We start from the raw sequence: 20,249 nt of genomic DNA, 5'->3' as shown, positions 1-20,249 counted from the left end.
AAATGCAGTCATCTGTTGAGTGCATAAATAAAATGTGGAAAATTTTAATACACAGCATAAGAGAAAAGACATTGTGTTTTCTGCTTGTGTATCCAAATTTCTAAAACATTTTACATATGTCAGGCTGAGTTTGAATGGGACTCAGACCTTCCTCTCTTTGGTTTGGTTGGTCTGGCTTGGAGAGCTTGGTTTGATCATAGGCCTGTGAAATTTCAGTATTTAGACACCTTTTTCCTACTCTGTAGCATCCAGGAATTCAAGCTCCCTCCTTTATTCTGCTAATGTCTTTTGTCCCTTGACTGATGAATCTGAGGCTAGACCTCAGCTTAATGTAAAAATGAACCATACCCAGCACCTTTCACACAGGTGATCTTACAGCTACATCTGCAAAACACCCTTACAGCTGTCCAACTGCTTTCCCCTTCATACACACCACCTCATCTGATCTCCATAATCCCTGGTTGGTGTGCAGGGAAAATTCTATGATTTCCATTGGACAGATGAGAAATTTGAGAACCTGGAAAGTTAAATGACTTGCTAATGATCAAATGACTGGCAGAATTCAAGGTTATTGATTATAAGTGTGTATCATTTAGGAACAGTACCTGATGGCAGAGTATAGTATCATCTATCTTCAATTACCAAAATAATACTAAATTTTGATCACTCACTGCTATATGTTAAATTGTGTTCCCTAAAATATGTGGAAGTCCTAATTCTAGTCCCTGTAAATGTGACTTTATTTGAAAATAGGGTCTTTACTGATGATCAAGTTAAAATAAAAGTCATGAGGGTGGGCCCTAGTCCAATAAGACTATGTTAATTAAAGTGGGGGAAATTTAATCCAAAAAAAAACCCCAAAACAATAATTTGAAAAGATACATGTACCCCAAAATTCACAGCATTATTATTTACAATTATCAAGATATGGAAGCAAACTAAGTGTCCATCAACAGAGGAATGGATAAAGATGCTGTGGTCTATCTACCTATCTATATACATACACACAATGGAATACTACTTGGCCACAAAAAAGAACAAAATTTTGCCATTTGCAGCAACACAGGTGGACTTGGGAGGGCATTATGCTAAGTGAAAGAAGTCAGACAGAGAAAGACAAATACTGTATGATATCACTTATATGTGGAATGTTAAAAATACAACAAACTAGTGACTGTAACAAAAAAGAAACAGACTCACAGATACAGAGAACAAACCAGTGGTTACCAGTGGGGGAAGCAATCTAGGAGTGGAGGGGTGGGAGGAACAAACCACTAAGTATCAGGCAGGATTCGTGCCACAGACCATTCAGGGATGCATTGTACAACACGGAGAATAGTGCCAATATTCTGTAATAACTGTAAATGGAGTGTCACCTCTAAAAATTGTATGAAAAAAATTTTTTAAATAAGAAATACATTATACAGGAAAAACCACCAAGGTAAAACAAATGGAATAATATGAAATAAAAGGCATGATTTTTAACATAAATAAATAAAATGAAAAAGGGAAATTTAGACCCAGAGATAGGCATACACGGGGGAAGACAATGAAAGAGAAGAAAACCACATACAAGCCAAGCAGTGACTGAGGCTATTGGAAGCAAGGTGAGAGGCATGGACCAGATGACTCTCCTCACAGCCCTCACAAAAAGGAACCAGCCCTCCTGACACCTTGATTTCAGACTTCTAGTCACCCAAACTGGGAGACAATAAACGCCTGTTGTCTTCACCACCCAGTGTGCGGCGCTCTGTTGTGCAGCCCTGGGGGACCAGCACACTTGTCATGGCACCATCATGGTGGTCCCTCCAGATGCTCTCCGGGAGGACAGTGTGATGCTCGCTGTGAGAATGACTGAGGGACTGTACCAACCTAATAACCTACCATTTTCATTTCCAAGTGTGTGGTCTCTGGGAGGTCTGAGGCTTTGGGGAGAGCCAACTCCCAAAATCCAATCAAAGTTTTCAGCCAGGGAGTTCTGCCAACCGCACCAGCCTTTTTCGAAAGTACAGGAGCCACCACATTCATTTTCATCAGTGTAATCTCCACAGTCATCAACAAAATCACAGCTCTGCTCCGGTTTATAACATTTCCCATTCTGACATTCCCGATAGCCGTGTGGACAGGAACCTGAAAAACAAATAAACAAAAAAAAAGAAGAATGAGGAAACCCTCCTAACACATTAGTGAGGTTAAAAGGGAGTAAGAGTAGATTCATTTTAATACATAAAGAAACATAGTGTTCTTAGGAGCTTGAGATGACTGACTCCTTACCTCTCCCTGCAAATCCCCTCCAGGGTTCTGGCCAATAGATCACCCACAGGATCATTCAACACAAAAAGAAAAATTAAGCAGTATTCTGTTGATTTAGCAAAGTGCCCCAAGTCTCCTAAAATGCAGCATTTCTTGTAAGGTACATTCGAGGATGTGAACTAAATCTGAAAGTCAAAGTGAGGGTTTCAATTCTTTACCCTGAAACAAAACCTTTAGGGTAATAAGAGCTTATGTATAATGAGGTATTGGAAATACGTTCCATCTGCATCCACGCACTCCACTTAGACGCCAAATGTATATATGATACTTCCTTAGAAGCAGTAGCATGAATATACAAGTAATATTCAACTTTCCAACAGATTTTTCTCTCCAAAATGAGTGTGTGTCAGTTGTTTGGAATCTTAGAAGAAATCTCCCTATAAAGCGATGTTAACCATAAAGATGTTTTCACAGCATTTAAGATAAAGAGCAGTGCTTCTGAACACATGGATTTGCGCTTATGCTGATATTTAGTTTTGTGACTTGGATCTACACCTACACTTGGTCTCCCTCTCTGAAAAGAGAAAAAATAATAGTAAAACCTAGAAAAGTTAAGCTAATTAGAAAGACCATTGTTTGTATCACCAAGTGCCTAGGACAGTGCCTCCCCCCCCCCCCCCCCCGGTGGGTAATCAGTAAATCTCGTCAGATTAGACCAATGAGTGAAAGTGCCTTGGAAATGATGAGGCAGGTCAATACAGCATGGTCATGGCATTAGTGTTAGCCTGCTCCAGTTGTACAATAGAATGTAACCACCATGGGTGACAATAGTTCAGGAGAAAAAGTTGTTCAGAGATCCAGCTTGGGACATCAACATCACGTTTGCTCTGTCTTCCTTCCCATCTTCGTCATCTGCCAGACAGGAGAGCTGGTAACTTCTCCTTCCTTTCCAGATCACTTCTTACTTCCTTTCTACATGCTGGCTTCCATGGCCTGAGATGGACTGTCTGCTGGTTGAGGACTGGTGTGGGTAGAGGCAGAAGACAATTCGGGGATGGACTGGAAAGTGTTCTGGGCGTTGGAGACACCCACGGATAAAATCTCACAGAGAAGCTTTTATGTCCTGGATCAGTCTCACATTTTAGAAAATAGAAGGCTAAGAGGGGAGAAGTGGAAGGAGAGGAATGGAAGGTCGTGTAGAAACCATTGGGGAGGAGGCTGTGTTCTGAAGGTTCCTACCATTTTGCGTGCTAAGCTGTTCCTGGACTGCTCATTCGAAATTGCCTAATTAAATTGCCCTGACACTTGCAAAGCCTCTGAAAGTAAGTTTCAACCATGCATTCTGCTTCTAACAAAACTTTCTTGTCTGGGTTAATTGCTACCATTTTCTTTTCTTGCAGTATAGGATTAACCAATTTTTATTTAGTTGCCCAGTTCAAGTAGCAGATTGGGGATAAAGCAAAAGACCTTTAATGTTCCAATTACAGAGCTTGACTTAGCATCACAACATTAAAGCATATCTGAGCTACACAGAAATGGAGATCACTTACACTAACCCTCTCACTTATAAATGAGAAAAATGAGAATTATAGATATTAAATGACATGATTTTTCAAGAGCAGAAATGCAATTTGGACCCAGGTCTATTGTATTCAGAATTATTTTTTAAATCCATTGACTTGAAGAGCAGGAACAGGTCAACTATTACAAGACATAAGACCACGGAAGGACAGAAATGGTGGTGTTGACTACCAGATGCATTATTTCTCATGAATCTGTTGAGAACCTGAGAAATTACTAGATCATTTAATTTTACACAATTGACATTTGTATTGATTCTGTCCATTCCAATTTGTTTGGGGAGTAAAAACAAATTTACTGGTTTTAAAGATGCTCTTCTACAAAGCGAGTGAATCAAGTTCAAATCTAATTCTCTTAAAACAAACAAGAAAATAACTTGGACATGTTCCTAAATGGAAGTGTAGAATAGAGCCCAATATATTACACAACCAATATAGTTAATAGTTTAAGATAGTCACAATGATTAAGTTTTACATTTCAAAAACACAAATACCTGCATAATTTTAAAACATACTATTTCAAATATTGCACACGATTCATTTTGAACAGAAAGCCCTCCACATCAATAATTTCACTACTATCATGCATTTTACCCAAAAAATAACACATTTTTTGATAAATATCAAAGGAAACTACCAACCACTGTTACTTACCTACTTCTAAATTATCTTCTCTGTTGTTTTGGCCAAAGAAATCAACTACCTAAGAGTAGAGTGTATATCTTTATTTTTTTAACTGTGTTTTGTTTTATTTTATTTTATTTTATTTTATTTTATTTTATTTTATTTTTTAACACTTTTTAGTGAGTTATAGTCATTTTACAATGTTGTGTCAAATTACAGTGTAGAGCATAATTTTTCAGCCATACATGAACATATATATATTCATTGTCACATTTTTTTCACTGTGAGCTACCACAAGATCTTGTATATATTTCCCTGTGCTATATACAGTATAACCTTATTTATCAATTCTGCATATGCCTGTCAGTATCTACAGATTTTGAACTCCCAGTCTATCCCTTCCTGCCCCCTGCCCCCTTGGCAACCACAAGTTTGTATTCTATGTCTATGAGTCTGTTTCTGTTCTGTATTTACGTTTTTTTTTTTTTAAATATTCCACATATGAGTGATCTCATATGGTATTTTTCTTTCTCTTTCTGGCTTACTTCACTTAGAATGACATTCTCCAGGAACATCCATGTTGCTGCAAATGCCATTATGTTGTCATTTTTATGGCTGAATAGTATTCCATTGTATAAATTTATCACTTCTTCTTTATCCAGTCACCTGTTGATAGACATTTAGGCTGTTTCCATGTCTTGGCTATTGTAAATAGTGCTGCCAAGGTGTATATCTTTAAATGGTTCTGATATTAAGGCTGTTATGAAATTATGTAACTTTGATTCTTACCAAAAAATTATTTAAATTTAATTAAAATTAAATCTTGATGGGCAGTTTAATTCTGTAAGAAACTATAAAAGTAAAGAACCTCCCAAGTAAACATTAGAGATATCTGAAACTTAACATGCTTAAATCCAAACTCTGATTCTTTGTCTCCAAACTTTTTCACCAAACATCTATGTTTTCTATGTTAATGGCATCTATGTTAATGGAAATCCTGTAACTCCACTTATTTAGAGAAAAAAAAATCCTGTAAGGAGCTCTGTGCTAAATCTGACTCCACTTTAGATGTAGGACTTGACTGCTGACAGCTCTTCCCCACTGTGCCACACATCTGGGACAGCTGGTAAGAGGGGAAAGGTGCTCCCCATTAGTAGGAGATTAAAAGCACGCAAGCCTCTTCCTGTGTACAGGAACATTCAGCCGGGTCCCAACCTCTAACCACCATAAAACTCTAAGCCTGTTTCCTTTCCTTGCTCTATAAAACTAGTTTCGGACATGCCTGGGAGCTTCCTTCAGTTCCCAGAAAGCCTCATTATGTGAGTAATAGACATTCTTAAACCATCTTGATGTGTATGTGGTGTCATCAGTCTTAATATCTGAACAAATTTTGGATGGAGGTTCATTTGGTAACTGAGGGTGGTCCCAAGTTCTAGGAACTGTAATAGTAATATATATACTTTTCCATCTCATAACTCATATGTAGCATTTCATCGAATTCTGTCAACTGTCAATCCCACCATTAGAATATATCTCATCACCTCTACTGTTACTATTTTGGTTCAAGTCACTATCATTCTTTGTGATTTTATTGCAATGCTTTCCTTCCTGATCTCTGTACCCTACCCATGTCCTGTATGGTCCATTAAACAATAAAGGGTCCTGGTAATATCTTATATAAATTGAATGTCCCTTCTCTGCCCCAAAATTTACAATATTTAAATACTATTCCCCATTAAAAGGAATGAGGTTTTCTTGCAAAAATTGTCTATTTGGGGCTAAAAAAATAAAGTCCAAGATGAGACTGGAAGTTTTTTTTGTACCAAAATAAAATGATGTGCTCAAAAAATTACAGCATTATGATGAAAGGTTGAGTCAACTTAGAGAAAATTAATGGTCAAATCAGAAATAATTTCAGCATCAAAATCAGTAACAATAGGACTTTTGCTCCTAGCACACAGAGTAAGAAAGAGTAAGAAGGTATAAAATTATCCTTCAGCCATAAACAACCAGAAACCTGGGGAAAATCTATTCAACAAGTGTCTTCAGACACTCAACAGAAAGCACAGGATTGTAGTCCCTTAGAGAAAGGGAAAAAAGGGAAGTCCTATCTAGGATTACCCCAGACTTCCTGGAGGCACTTTCTAGACTGCAGACCAGCAGAAGTGAGGTCGCACTGAATTGAGGAGGTAGAGGCTGGGACAGCTAGAATTTGTAAGGCAGGGAGGAGGGAGAAAGGAAGGTAAAGCGATCCAGGGACATGCTTAAGTCTCTGCTGAATCCTAATTTTCGTATTTGTAGTTAAATCCACAAAGAAAGACAACTCCTAAGAAAACAATGACTAAAATATAAACTGAAAAATTACCAGAGTTTACAGAAAGCCAAGTATCTTAGTTTCTGCCACCCAGAGTGGAGAATCTTTGGTAAATAAACAGGACATTCAGTAGCAACTCCAGAAAGGGTACAATTTAATAATGGGCAAAGTAACTGTAGAAGGAGGTAGATTCCAGACCATGGATTGGAACTACAGTCTCAGGACCAAATGTGGCCTTCCACCTGTTTAAGTAAACGACATAGCACTGAGCCTTAGCCACGCCCACTTGTTTGCATACTACCTAAGGTCACTTTCACACTGAAATGGCCGCTGAGTAGTTGCAATCAAGACCATACGTCCCGCAAAGGTGAACATGCTCGCTCTCTGAACATATTGTTCTCTTAACCTCAACTTGTTTCTAAATTTGATTGCTTTAAAAAGAAGACTCAATAAAGTTTCCCTTAAGTTAAAAAAAAAATTTTTGCAGTAAAAAGTTGCTGACTTCCATCCTAAACCTGTTTTTCAAAAAAACTTAAAAAGAAGCCTGAAAAGGACCACACAGAACTGTAAGCAATTTAAGTGCCCCTAGAACAAAGTTTATAAAGGACTATACCAAACTTCAGCGCTTAGCAACATAGAATTCACAGGGCCCAGCATCAAATTAAAACTTAAAAAAGCATATGAGGAAGCAGGAAAATAGGATCTATAAACAGAAGAAAATTAGAGTTAAAAATAGAGCCTGAAGCAAGTCCCCTTCACCTCTCTGTCAGCTTCCTAACTTTTCTTAATGTTTTTCTTCATGTTTGTGTGTTATTGTTTTTCATTATTTTACTATAAATTATCTGTGTTTATAGTTAAGATAGATCTCTGTTAAGAAGTATAGATTTAGTTTTATTTTCTTCTTTTTTTCCATGTATCCTGACAATCTTTGACTTTCAATTAAACCAATTACTTCATGCATATCTAATGTAATTTCTGAGATATTAGGATTTATATCAATCAACTTACTATTTTCCCATCTGTTTTAGATTCCCTCTTTCCTTTATTGCCTTTTGTGATTAATCATTTATATTATTATTCCCTTCCCTTTGCTTATTAATCATAAATTCTTTCATAATTATTATTTACAACATACATCCTTGACATGTTAAAAATCCATGCTATCAACTTAATATAGTTTAATCTATTTATTTTTGCAAGGCTTTCTGCAGAACAGGCCTGGGGTGGAACTGTGGTTTTCTGACTGTCTTTCCTTTCTTCATCTGCTTATCACTCAGTAAAACGTCTCTTATAAAACTGTAACCCACCCCAACGTCTGTAAGGACTAATCAAGGCAAATTTTCTAGCAATGTTGCTGGTGGTGTTACTGCTATTTTTTCCTCCCCCTTTTCTTCTCACACCATTCTGCTGGGAGTGGGTACCTGTCTGTTATGAAGTAACCCAGATTTCTCCCATTTAGTTGTCTACAAGGCCTCCAGCTGTCTGAGGTCATCACCACAGGAAATGTTTATAGTTTTTCTCAGGATTTCTCTGGACTATAAACATTTCTAATTAGTGGGTTCTGCACGCACATAAATTCTACCTCTTCTCTCTTCCTAGTAGTAAAATTATAACACCATTGTCTTAAGCCAGAAACCGAAACTTTGTCTTGATTACATCTCAGATTCTACCCACCTCTACATCCAGTTGCTTCTACAACCCTAAATAACTCTTCCATCCATTCCTCACCATAGTGGGAAATGGTCAACTCCTCTCTGACCTACTGAGTTACAGAATATTATCTAATACTTAAGAATAAAACACAAAAAAGGACTGTATGTCTTTCAGTATCATACTGGGACATTAATGAGACCACCCAAAGACTCTTTCATTTTTTTTGGACAAAGTACCACTTTTGGCTTTGCTATTTGCTAGTAAGAGATAAGACCCTAGGAAACACTTGGTAACTGGTAGGCTTGTGACCAGTAGAGATACAAAAACCTGACCAAAAACAAAAAAAAATTCACCACCAACAAAAAAAAGCCCAAAAAGTAACCCCCAAAGTTTAGACTATTTTGTTCTAAAAGAAATTAACCAAATTTCTCTCTAAATTAAAAAAAAAATTCTATTCAGTTCCTCAAATGCAATCCATTGTAAGATCTTGCCAAGTTGCTCATTAATATTCTGGTTAAGTCATTTTGACATTTATTCTTTTTTTATTTTCATAAGTTATGTTTTTAACTTTTGAAAATTATATAATACTAATTACTATACTTAACATAGATAGACAACAAGTTTCCACTGTCTACCACATGAAACTATATTCAATATCTTGTAGTAACCTGTAATGAAAAAGAACATGAAAAGGAATGTATGTATGAACATGTACAATTGAAACATTATGCTGTACACCAGAAATTGACATGTTATAAACTGACTATACTTCCACAAAAAAAAAAGGAAATTATACTACGCTGCCTGTAACAATCTTTGCTGTTCATCTTAATGTGCTTTCCACACTATTGCTGGAGTAATAAACTAAGAAGCAAATCTCATCATATATGTGTATGCATATACACTTCAGTATATACGTTACTTAAATGCTGCATATACACTTCAGTATATACGTTACTTAAATGCTGCCTCAAATTGCTTATAAAATAAGATGCAATACTAAATAAAAACATTAACTGCCTCTAAAACTTTGCATAGAGCTTCAGAAAATATACTAACTAGGTTTGTGCTGCCTCACGGGAAACAGCCTATACCATTTGTGCTACTGGGCTTTGTACCAATCTTCAAAGCTTTAATATGAACATTTATCATGAAGGCTATTACATTGAAATTTTTAATTTATCTGAAATAGGCTACAGTATTAATGGAAATTGAAATCTGAGCTGTGTACTCTGGCAGGATTATACAATATAATTTCCAGGATATTAAAATGTTCTCTGTAACACAAGAAAATGGATTTCTACATCACTACTTTATTGTACCGTGCATGCACTCTAAATGACAAAAAGACTGAAAAAAACAGAAGTGTGTGTTTACATAAGCAGTCTAAGTCATCGAGAACAGTTAAAAAGTCGCTAACGTATGCACATGTTTAAATGAACTTTCTTCGGAAAGGCAATAAAGATGCCAGAATTAAAGTCTCTTCACAAATACCTTCTCAAACAATTTCCCAATACAAACAATAACTCATGCTAAGTGAGCGGTAAAGAACTGCACCTCATTTGGTTCAATTGCTTTCACACGATCCACTGGGAGAAGGAAACAAGCAAGTCACAAATTGTTCTGAATTGATAAATGTGCATTCCTGTATATTCACTGCAAACCTAACTAAGAGAAAACCGTAAGTTTTCAATGTTCAGGCTCACCTGTACTTTCACTCTGATGCCTGGGTCATAGCCACAACACAGTGGGAAAACAGCCAAAGCTTCTTGGCAAATTGACCTTCGTAATTTTTAGGAAAAATTGTGAATAATGTCAAGCCTACAGATCCGAGGGCAATTAATTCAAAAGTGAGGAATAACACACATAAAAGTGTGAGAAACTGAGAAGAAGGCATTTCCTTTAAAAGTCTTATCGAGAGGTTCTCCCTTGCTCTTTCCTTTGTCTTTCTTTCTTTCTTGGGTGGGTGTTTATTTTATGCTAAAATGCAAGAGGTAAACTTTCCAGAAAAAAATTGAGATCAACTTTTGTCTGTCTGTTTTGTCTACTGAAATAGCAGAAATTTCAGCAATGGCTTATTTCTTTCCCCCAAAAGTATAAATGTACAATTTCTAAGAATTTTAATATTTAAAAGTCCACTTGAGAAAAATCACTTGGCCAGGGAAGTTTAATTCACAAGAAAATCTCCTTTTTTTCATCAGGAATGAACTTTCAGATTATATATGGAGACTGTAATCACAATGAAAAATACACAACCTGATTGAAAATCCCAGGCTTCAGAAACATGATTTTTAAAAAAACAGAAGTCTTATCAATTCATCAGATATAACCTCTCTTATCCAAATAAAATTTCCTTTAAATTAACGGTAACTTTTATTAGAAGAATACACAAATGGACTTTTAAAAGTTGAATTCTACATCAAGTAGTCCGTGTCTCATCCAATGCTCATTATATTGCCTTACTGGATACATTCATTTTTAACTATTTTACCTATTTTGATGCATTTTCTGATGTGTCTAAATAAGATATTTATAATGCTAATTCTTGATTTTTTAATTTTAGGTATAATCCACTGCCTTTGTTCTATGGGGAATGAGGACATAAGTCATATACTGCTCCATTCTCCAATGCATATATTTCTTTTCATATATTCATGAATTTTTGTAATTTTTGGTTATAAAAAAGGACACTATGAACTCATCTACAAAACAGAAACAGACTCTCAGACTTAGTAGTCTTATGGTCACCGGGGAAAGGACCTGGGAGGGGATACATTTGGGAGTTTGAGATTTGCAAATGTTAGCCACTATATATAAAAATAGGTAAAAAGAAAAAGTTTCTTATGTATAGCACAGGGAACTATGCTCAATATCTTGTAATAACCTTTAATGGAGAAAAATATGAAAACAAATATGCGTACGTATATGTAAGACTAGGACACTGTGCTGTACACAGAAATTGACAAAGTAATTGACTATACTTCAATTAAAAAAACTTCATAGTGTTCATACTATCATAACTATACAAATATTGCCCTTAACTTAATCACATATATATTTAAGTTTATAATAGTTAAGTTCTTAAACAATTGTTATTTTTCTTGTACTTAACTACTTCCCATTTTTCTTTCACTTGATTGTATAAATTAGGTATAAAAAATCCTCTAAATAGAATCAATCTATGAAGTAATTGTGCACTTACACATTTTCTTGAAGATGTTCCTATTGCAGTTTATGGTCCTGACCCAATATTGATGGACTGCCTTGCAGGCCTCCTGTAGTCCCTATCTGTGGGAATTCCCTTTGCATTTCTCACTAACCTACTTAATAAACAATTACTGAGCTCCAACTATGTGAAGGGCAGTAAAAAAAAAAAAAACCAAAAGCAATTCAAAAATGCTTTTAAAGCAATTTAAAAAATGCAACTTAAATTTCTGTGAGAGGAAATACAAAGTAAACTTATGTGATATATATTCTACCACAGAAAGATGAGGTCACCACTCAAAGATGAGGTCATTATAAGAAAAATTACAAAAACAGAAAGTTACAGAACAATGCTTGTCACTAATATAAACACAAAGATTCTTAAAGAAAATTATCAGCTAAACTCTAGCCATCAGGAGACAGGATAATACATCCTAATCAAGTGGGGTTAATTCTAAGAACTCAAGGCTTAAGATTTGAATATCAGTTAATGTAACACCCACAGTTTAATATTAAAGGACGAATATCACAGATTTTCTTCAGATTCAAAAAGGGCATTTGAAAAGATGTAATATCCAATCATGATTAAATCTCTTAGAGGATTAGGAATAGAAGGGAACTTCTTTAAGCTGATAAAGCTGTACATAAAAAATGCACAACAAGCATCACACTTAATTTAGGAGAAATACCGAATGCTTCTCCCTAAAATCAGACGCAAGGCAACATGCATCTGACCACCACTTATTCTCAACATTGTCCTGGATATTCTAGCCATCAAGAAAAATAAACAAAAGCTTGAAGTTTGGAAAAGAAGAATAACAGTTTTTTTTTAATCACATGTCCCATGATTTGAAGTCATAAACAATGACTACTATCAGAACTAATTAGAAAAAGCCTAATATTAGAACAAATATGTGAATTTTGCCAAGATATAAATTCATCATACAAAGGTCAATTATGGTTTTATATACTAGCAATGAACCTCCATGTACAATAAGATAAAAACAAAACAGTACCACTAACAATAGCACTGAAACATATAAAAGTTGGAAATTTTTGAAGTGGGTAAGAGCTATGCAATTAAACTATTAAGTACTACTGAGAGAAACTAAACAATGGTTGAATAATTGGAGAGGTACGCCATGCCCATGGTTAGGAAAAAGTCAGTATTACTCGTGTATCAATTTTCCCCAAACTGACAGATATGATGCTATCACAATCAAATAACATTTACATTAAAATACATAGGATGTAGAACAGGTAGTAAGCTAAGACAAATAAATCAACAGAAGAGAACAAAGCGCTAGTTTGAGATCTATGCTTATGTGATTGATTAATTTTTGACAAAAGCTTCCAAGCAATCAAATAGGTAAACAAAAATCATTTCAACAAATGATTCAAACATCAATGATGTTGGAACACCATATATAATACTGACAAATCAGAGACCTAAATATAAAAACTAAAGCCCTAAAACTTACGAGAAAACATAGAATAATATTTTTGTGACCTTGGGTAAGGAAAGATTGCTAGTGAGGCAAAGAAAGCAGCAAACATTATAGGAAAAAAAATGATAAATTGGGCATTTCTCATCATCAAGACACTATTAAAGAAACAGGACATTCATTGAGAAAAAACTTTATGACACGTATATATGCTGAGACTTACATCCTGATTATGTAACAAATATCTATAATTCAACATTAAACAAAGTAGATTAAAAATGGAAAAAAAAATGCTTAAACAGGCAGTCCATAAAGGAATATATATAGATGACCAAAAGCACAAGTAAAAACCATCAGGAAAAAATAAACTGAAACCATAATGAGACGTCATTTAATACCCACTAGAATTGCTAATATTAAAAAGACAGACAAAGCAAATATTGATTAGAACGAGTAGCAACTGGCAACCTCATACAGTGCTGGTGGCATTATTAAATGATATAATCATTTTTGAAAACTATTTGGTTGTTTTTTATAAAGTGAGACATACATCTGTCCTATGACCAAATATTAGCAGTCCTAGATAGTTACAAGGAGAAAATATATTTCCACAAAGAGATGTGTACACAATTTTTACAGCACCTCAATTCGTAACATTCAATAATTTGAAATAATCATGTTTGTCAACAGAATGAGTAACACATTATGATATATTTGTACAATAGAATCCTATTCACAGATAAAAATAAACAAATCAGTGACACTCTAAATATAAGTAAATTTCAAAAACCTTATGCTAAGCAAAACAGCCAGACACACCACTGATGGAAGCCAAGAGCTACCAGAACACACACATACAAGACTGCTCATTAAGTAACGAGAGAGGCAGCTGTTTCACCTAATACACAGAAACAAACACAGAAAATCAAACAAATTGCAGAGACAGAGGAATATGCTTCGAACAAAAGAACAAGATACAAATGCAAGAAGATGTAAGAAAAATGGAGATAAACAATCTACCTGATGAAGAGTTCCAAAGAATGGTAATAAAAATGCTGACCAAACTTGGCAGAGAAAAATGGATGAGCTCAGTGAGAACTTAAGCAAAGAGTTAGAAAATAGAAGACTCAATCAGAGCTAAAGAATACAATGACTGAAACGAAAAATACACTAGAGGGAGCCAACAGCAGATTACATGACACAGAGTAACAGATAAGAGATCTGGAGGGCAGAAAAATGGAAATAACTTGATCAGAAAAATGACAAGAAAAAAGAATTTTAAAAAATGAGGTACCCCTGAGACAACATCAACTGTACCAACATTTATTTCAGGGGTCGCAAAAAGAGAAGAGAGAGAAAAAGGGACAGAAAACTTACTTGAACAATATCCAGGTCCAAGAATTTCAGAGTCCCAAAAAAGATGAACCCAAAGAGATCTACACCAAGATATTTTATAATTAAAATGACAACAATTAAAGATAAAGAGAAAAATCTTAAAAGCAGCAAGAGAAAAACTACTAATCACATGTAAGGAAAACCCCATAAAACTATTAGCTGATTTTTCAGCAGAAACTTTACAAGTCAGAAGGGAGTGGCAGGATATACTTAAAGTGCTGAAAAGAGGGGGGAAAAAAAAACTTACAAACTAAGATACTCTATCAGGCAAGGTTATCATTCAGAATTGAAGGAAAGGTAAAGAGTTACCTAGAGAAGCAAAAATTAAAATCCGTTTACCACTGAACTGGTCTTACAAGAAATGTTAAAGGGTCTTCTTTAAGTGGAAAAGAAAAGGCCACACTAGAAATAAGAAAATACATGAAAGAAAAAATTTCACCGGTAAGGCAAATACTTAGTAAAGGAAGGGTATGCATGACCCACTTAGAAAGCTAGTACAAAAGTTAAAAGACAAAATTATTACAATTGACTACAATTAAAATAAGTAGTTAAAGGATACACAGAATAAAAAGATGTAAAATATAACATCAAAAACACAAAATGTCGGGGATGATGTAAAAACACAGTGCTTTTAGAATGTGTTCAAACCTAAAACCTTATACTGCTACGTATAAGGTCAATATATGTGAACCTCATGGTAATTACAAACCAAAAACCTACCACTGATAACACACACACAAAAGAGAAAGGAATCCAAACATAACATTAAAGGTATTCATCAAATCACAAGGGAAGAAACCAAAAGAATAAGCCATTTTCCCATTATTTAAATGCAAAAAATTATAATGCATTATGTATCTACCCATTTAACCCCAACTAAGTTCTAAAAATGCAAATGAAACACAGAGGAATACCAACAAAAGTATTATGTTTATCACTGTATTTACAAGAGCCATAAATTCTTTTCGGCTAGTGATGTCTATCATTTTGACTAGCTGGTGCTTTGGGTCTTAGACTATCATTACATGTTTACATGAACAAACTTGGTAGTGAATCCTTCAATGTGATAGTCTAAGAGCTCTTCAATTATTTTTTAAAATCTATCTCTTCAACACATGAAAACGAATATACGTACGTATATGCATGACTGGGACATTGTGCTGTACACTAGAGACTGACACATTGTAATTGACTGTACTTCAATTAAAAAATAAAATAAAATAAAATCTACCTCTTCAAAGCCAGCTCTCCTTGGTTAACATGTTACATTCTTTTATCTTCTTTTACATTGTAATCTGTCTCTCTCTTTTTTTTTAAGTTGCTTCCCTTTCCTTGCCACAATTTTCTTCAACATTTCCTCAATTTCTAGGGGAATTCATGGTTCAAATTAGATAAAAACATGATTGCATATGAAAGACACTGGAGAAACATATTCAGGACAAATGCACAAATGAAATTATGGCTTCTAGTGCATATGCTACCACCATGCTTCTCCTCACCATAGCAACGGCCGTGATGAACATGCTCTGGCCACTGCACGAAATTTTCAAAATATTTTTGTCTACCGATTGTATTTGGAATGGAACTTGAGGTTTTTTCCTGTATAATACATTGCATAAACATTATTCTACTGAGTTTGGAGTGATTATCTTTTTCACATAAATTTTCCAATATTAATATTTTCCAATATAAATATTAACCCCCCCCCCCAAAAAAATAAAAAGCAGAGTAAAGAGAGAGAGAGGCATTCCATGAATTTGAGTACTAAAAATCAAGAGATATTCTACTGGGAGAATATTGATTTGGAATATATTCTGTGGAGCAAGCTTGTATATGTAAAATGAACTTTCCTCTTCCCTACCCACATCACATGCAAGTCACCAAATCCTGTGAATCTCGGTACCATTTCTTTCCTCCCCATCACGTATTATGAATAATAAGTGAAACTAGCGAATTTAGCATTTTGGGGCTTTGTGAGAGCAGTTTCTTCAAAGGGAACAGGAGGGGTAAGGAAGGTCTGAACCCTTGCTTTAAGCAATGAATGGGACAAGATGCAGGAAAAACAGCAAGTATACAATATGCTTTTAAGAAATTTCAATTTATGTACAATTTAATTTCATAATCTCCCAGCAGGGAAGAAGAGAGGTGGGGGAAAAAAGGGAAATAACATTAACTAAACACCGACTGTCTACCAACTACCATTTAAAACATACTGTATATTATGTCAATTATTTTTCAAACCACTCAGACATAGATTCAAATAGACCCATTTTTACAGGTAAGAAAGGTAAGAATTAGAGAAGTTAAGTAGATCAGATGACAGTACAGAGGCAGTAAGCAGTGCAAAAGTCCCAATTTCATGTATCTCTTTAAACTTCAAACACACACACTTTGCACTATGCATATATAGTGCAAACAGTATATATGCATGTAAATATATAGTATAAAATAATAGTATAAAACAGTTCACTAAATTAGAGCGTCAACTACAATCAGACAGATCTCCCCACCTCAGGACTCTTAGTTACTATGCCAGCATCCTCATGAGTGGGTACCAGCCTTTGAAACTACCGCCAAGAATTTCAGGGACATACTTGACCTTAAAGAGAAGCTAAACCACTCAGCCCCCATTGCCTTACATGCATTTTTTTAAGCAAAAGTTGATTGTCATGTTATATTCCAAAATATATTTGTTGTATAACTCATATTTGGAAATTACTGGGAGGATTTAAAACTCACACGCACACACACACACAAATTAATACTTGATCCCTGTCTTTATTACACTTAAAATGTTTATTAAATTTCTGCCAATAACACAGAGACTATGATACTGGCTAAATTTGCATATGAATATTTAGAAGAGGAATCTTGGTTGTCTTTTCCTTATTAAAATTCATTAAACAATTATTTTTATCCATCATCATTTAGCAATTAACAAAATTGCCATCGAAATAAGCTCTTAAATGTAACTTCTAGAGATGCAATAATAACTTAATATTACTTTTGCTAATAAAGCTCTGGGTCTTATTTGACTGATTAGAATCGCTGATTCCAGATTCAGTTCAGAAGCATCTCCCTAAATATGTATGTTTTTGCCTCTTCTCGTGTTTCCTATTTTAAGCTGTCCTTGACAAGCGTTGTTAGCCTACGCACGTGAATAGAGATGAAAAGTGTGTGTGAACTAAAGTTATTTCCCAAAGTTTAATGGATATAGCCACAGCTTGTGGAACATAATGCCATTTACTCTCCTTCAATCTGCGAAAGTCCCGAGTTAAGTGTTTTTACACTATTGAGAAACATTAAGCATTTCAAAGATACACACATCCATTACTCATCATTCATGACATCAAAAATACTGAGTGAAAGAGATTTTCAGTAGGTAAGACTGAATGTTTATAATGTACTATAAAATAATCACATGCTTGTGACCTCTGCAAGAAAGATAATTTTGCTGAAACACACGTTGGAAATATATTCTTAATAAAATGCAAATAGTAGAGGCTTACTCTTGAAAGTCTACACCATCTACAGAATACTGGCAAAGATGCCCGAAATAGAGGATCATGTAAGAGGATGTGATTTTTATTGAATAAATGCCTACCACATACCAGACCTGAGACCAGGGAAATTATACAGCTGATGACCTCATTTTATTTTTAAGGGCCTAACGACCTAAGAAATAGGTTCTCTCTGCTTTACAGACAAGGAAATTGAGTCTCAGAGAAGATGTACAACACATAGCTAGAAAGAAGAGTCTGGAATTAGTACCTAGTCCACTAGAACATGGTAACTTTGCTTTTTCATTTAGCCTGGGGGTATGGGGTATTTTTCTGTGCTTCTATTTAAATAAGAATACAACTTTAATTCTTTGGAATTCACAAATTTTACCCTGACTAATGGAACCCCATTGTCAGGGACAGACCTGAAAATGCCCTACGTTCTTCATTTCATCTCCTGGGCTGACTAGGGTAGGCGCCATGAGTGGCTACTGAGCATTCAAAATGTGGCTATCCGAATTACGATGTGTTGCAGGTATAAAATACACACTGGATTTAAAGATTTAGTATGGAAACAAGAATATAAAATATCTTATTATCACACTGCTTTTGTGTTTAAATGATAATACTTCGATATAGTGAGTTAACACACATATATTATAAAAATTAACTTCATTTTTTAAAAAACATAACTGCTAGCAAATATAAAATCACACATGTGGCTTAGATTTGTGACTCACATTAAACTTCTCTTAGACATCCATGACATCGCTGAATTCTCCTACCCACATTCATGAAGATCAAAAAAAGCAGTTTGGATTTTTCTGTTCATTTGTTCAGGATACTGCCCCCAGTATATATAAATATTTATGTATATACTTACATCCATATATGTGTACTTCCTTTAAAATGTCAGAGACGCAAACTGAGTTCTCTGTGCTCACAGTGAAGTCACAGTTTTTCTGAATTACTTCACAGTTTGAGTCTAAAAATGTTTAGCTTTTCGCTTTTACCAAAAGAAAGGCGTATACTTTTAATTTCTGGACACACAATTAAAGGTACATCAAGTCGTTTATAGGAATGCTAACACCATAAGCATGCTGTTCCCATTTGCTGCTTTTGAATGTAAGCATCAGAGCTGACACAGCTGTGAAAACATTAAATTATTTTGCCTCAATTTTCAGAATGCTCCTAATGATATAAATAAAGTCATCTGGGTTTTTTGTTTGTTTTTCAGTTTTGATTTGGGGTTTTTTGTTGTTGTCTTTTGTTTGTTCATTTGTTTTGTTTTGATTTTGCTTGGAACCTTTCTACTGCAGACATCCCTGCCAGTTATCGCACCTTCTATGAATAAATACGGTTTCTCTTTTTGGCTCATTTTGTGTTCATTCATTCTTTCTTTTTTTTGTGGGCTTGTTCTCTAAGACCGTTCAATATACGTTCAGTGTATGTGCATTTTGGAAAAAAACAAAACCAAATTAACACTCAAGGCAATCCCAGTGCAGCTCCCAGCTCAGGCCCAGGTTAGCTGTACAAAGGATAGTATCTCAAGTGCTTCTACACCAAGTGCCTGCTTCAGTCAAACTACCGCCCACAGTCCATGCCCACAGTCTTCACGACATGGTCTCGGCTGTGTCTCTGACCTCAGGGCCTGCCCGCAGTGCGCTCCCACCACATTCACTGTACGGCCCCACTGCTCCCACTTGGTGTCCCTGTCCTTCAAACTGAGGGGATCTTTCCTTCCTTATGAGCTCCAAGTGTGGTTCCAAATTCCTGCCCACCCCTGTACAGCAGCCTCAAATCAGCTACCCTTGACTGGATGTTTTATCCTCTTTGCATCCTCCTAAAGTTTTATACATATATTTTCCTGGCACTTAATTTTATACCCAATGTACTATAGAGTTATTTGAAATGTTTTTTCCTGGTCTCCTTTACCATACTGAGCAGCGATTCTCTTATTTTCTATTCATCAAAAATTATAATAGAACACCTCAAATATCATAAGTATATACAAAGAACTCTAGTGATATTAATACATGTCCTTAATTTTAGAATTAATATCTAATTTGTACCACTTAAATGTACATATTTTAAAATTTCCCTTTTTGAGGCCTTTTTTTTTTTCTTTAAGTAACTTTATTCCAGATTTCACTGATTTCAGAGTTTAAAATTTGCAATGAGATTGGTTTGGTCCTCTGACATCCCACTGAGTAGCTGTTCTTTAAAGTTTGAAATGGTTCAACATAAAACTTTTGCTCCCTCACTACTTGGATGCTACGAG

The 20,249-nt window shown here is 35.1% G+C and overlaps 1 protein-coding gene across 2 annotated transcripts in view; it reads right to left on the bottom strand.

Annotated features, from left to right (window-relative positions):
* The window catches only part of MALRD1 (MAM and LDL receptor class A domain containing 1), a 406,987-nt gene that overhangs the window by 226,149 nt on the left and 160,589 nt on the right, over positions 1-20,249 (bottom strand). For both annotated transcript variants that reach the window (XM_031444727.2, XM_064479367.1), the window contains exon 24: positions 1,885-2,130. In XM_031444727.2, the coding sequence (XP_031300587.2) occupies positions 1,885-2,130 (246 nt within the window). The remainder of the gene's footprint in view (positions 1-1,884; positions 2,131-20,249) is intronic.

This window comes from Camelus dromedarius, chromosome 26 (assembly GCF_036321535.1).
Source record: "Camelus dromedarius isolate mCamDro1 chromosome 26, mCamDro1.pat, whole genome shotgun sequence".
Lineage (NCBI taxonomy): Eukaryota > Metazoa > Chordata > Mammalia > Artiodactyla > Camelidae > Camelus > Camelus dromedarius.
The sequence above is the reverse complement of the archived record's forward strand: the minus strand, read 5'-3'. Positions and strand labels throughout refer to the sequence as shown.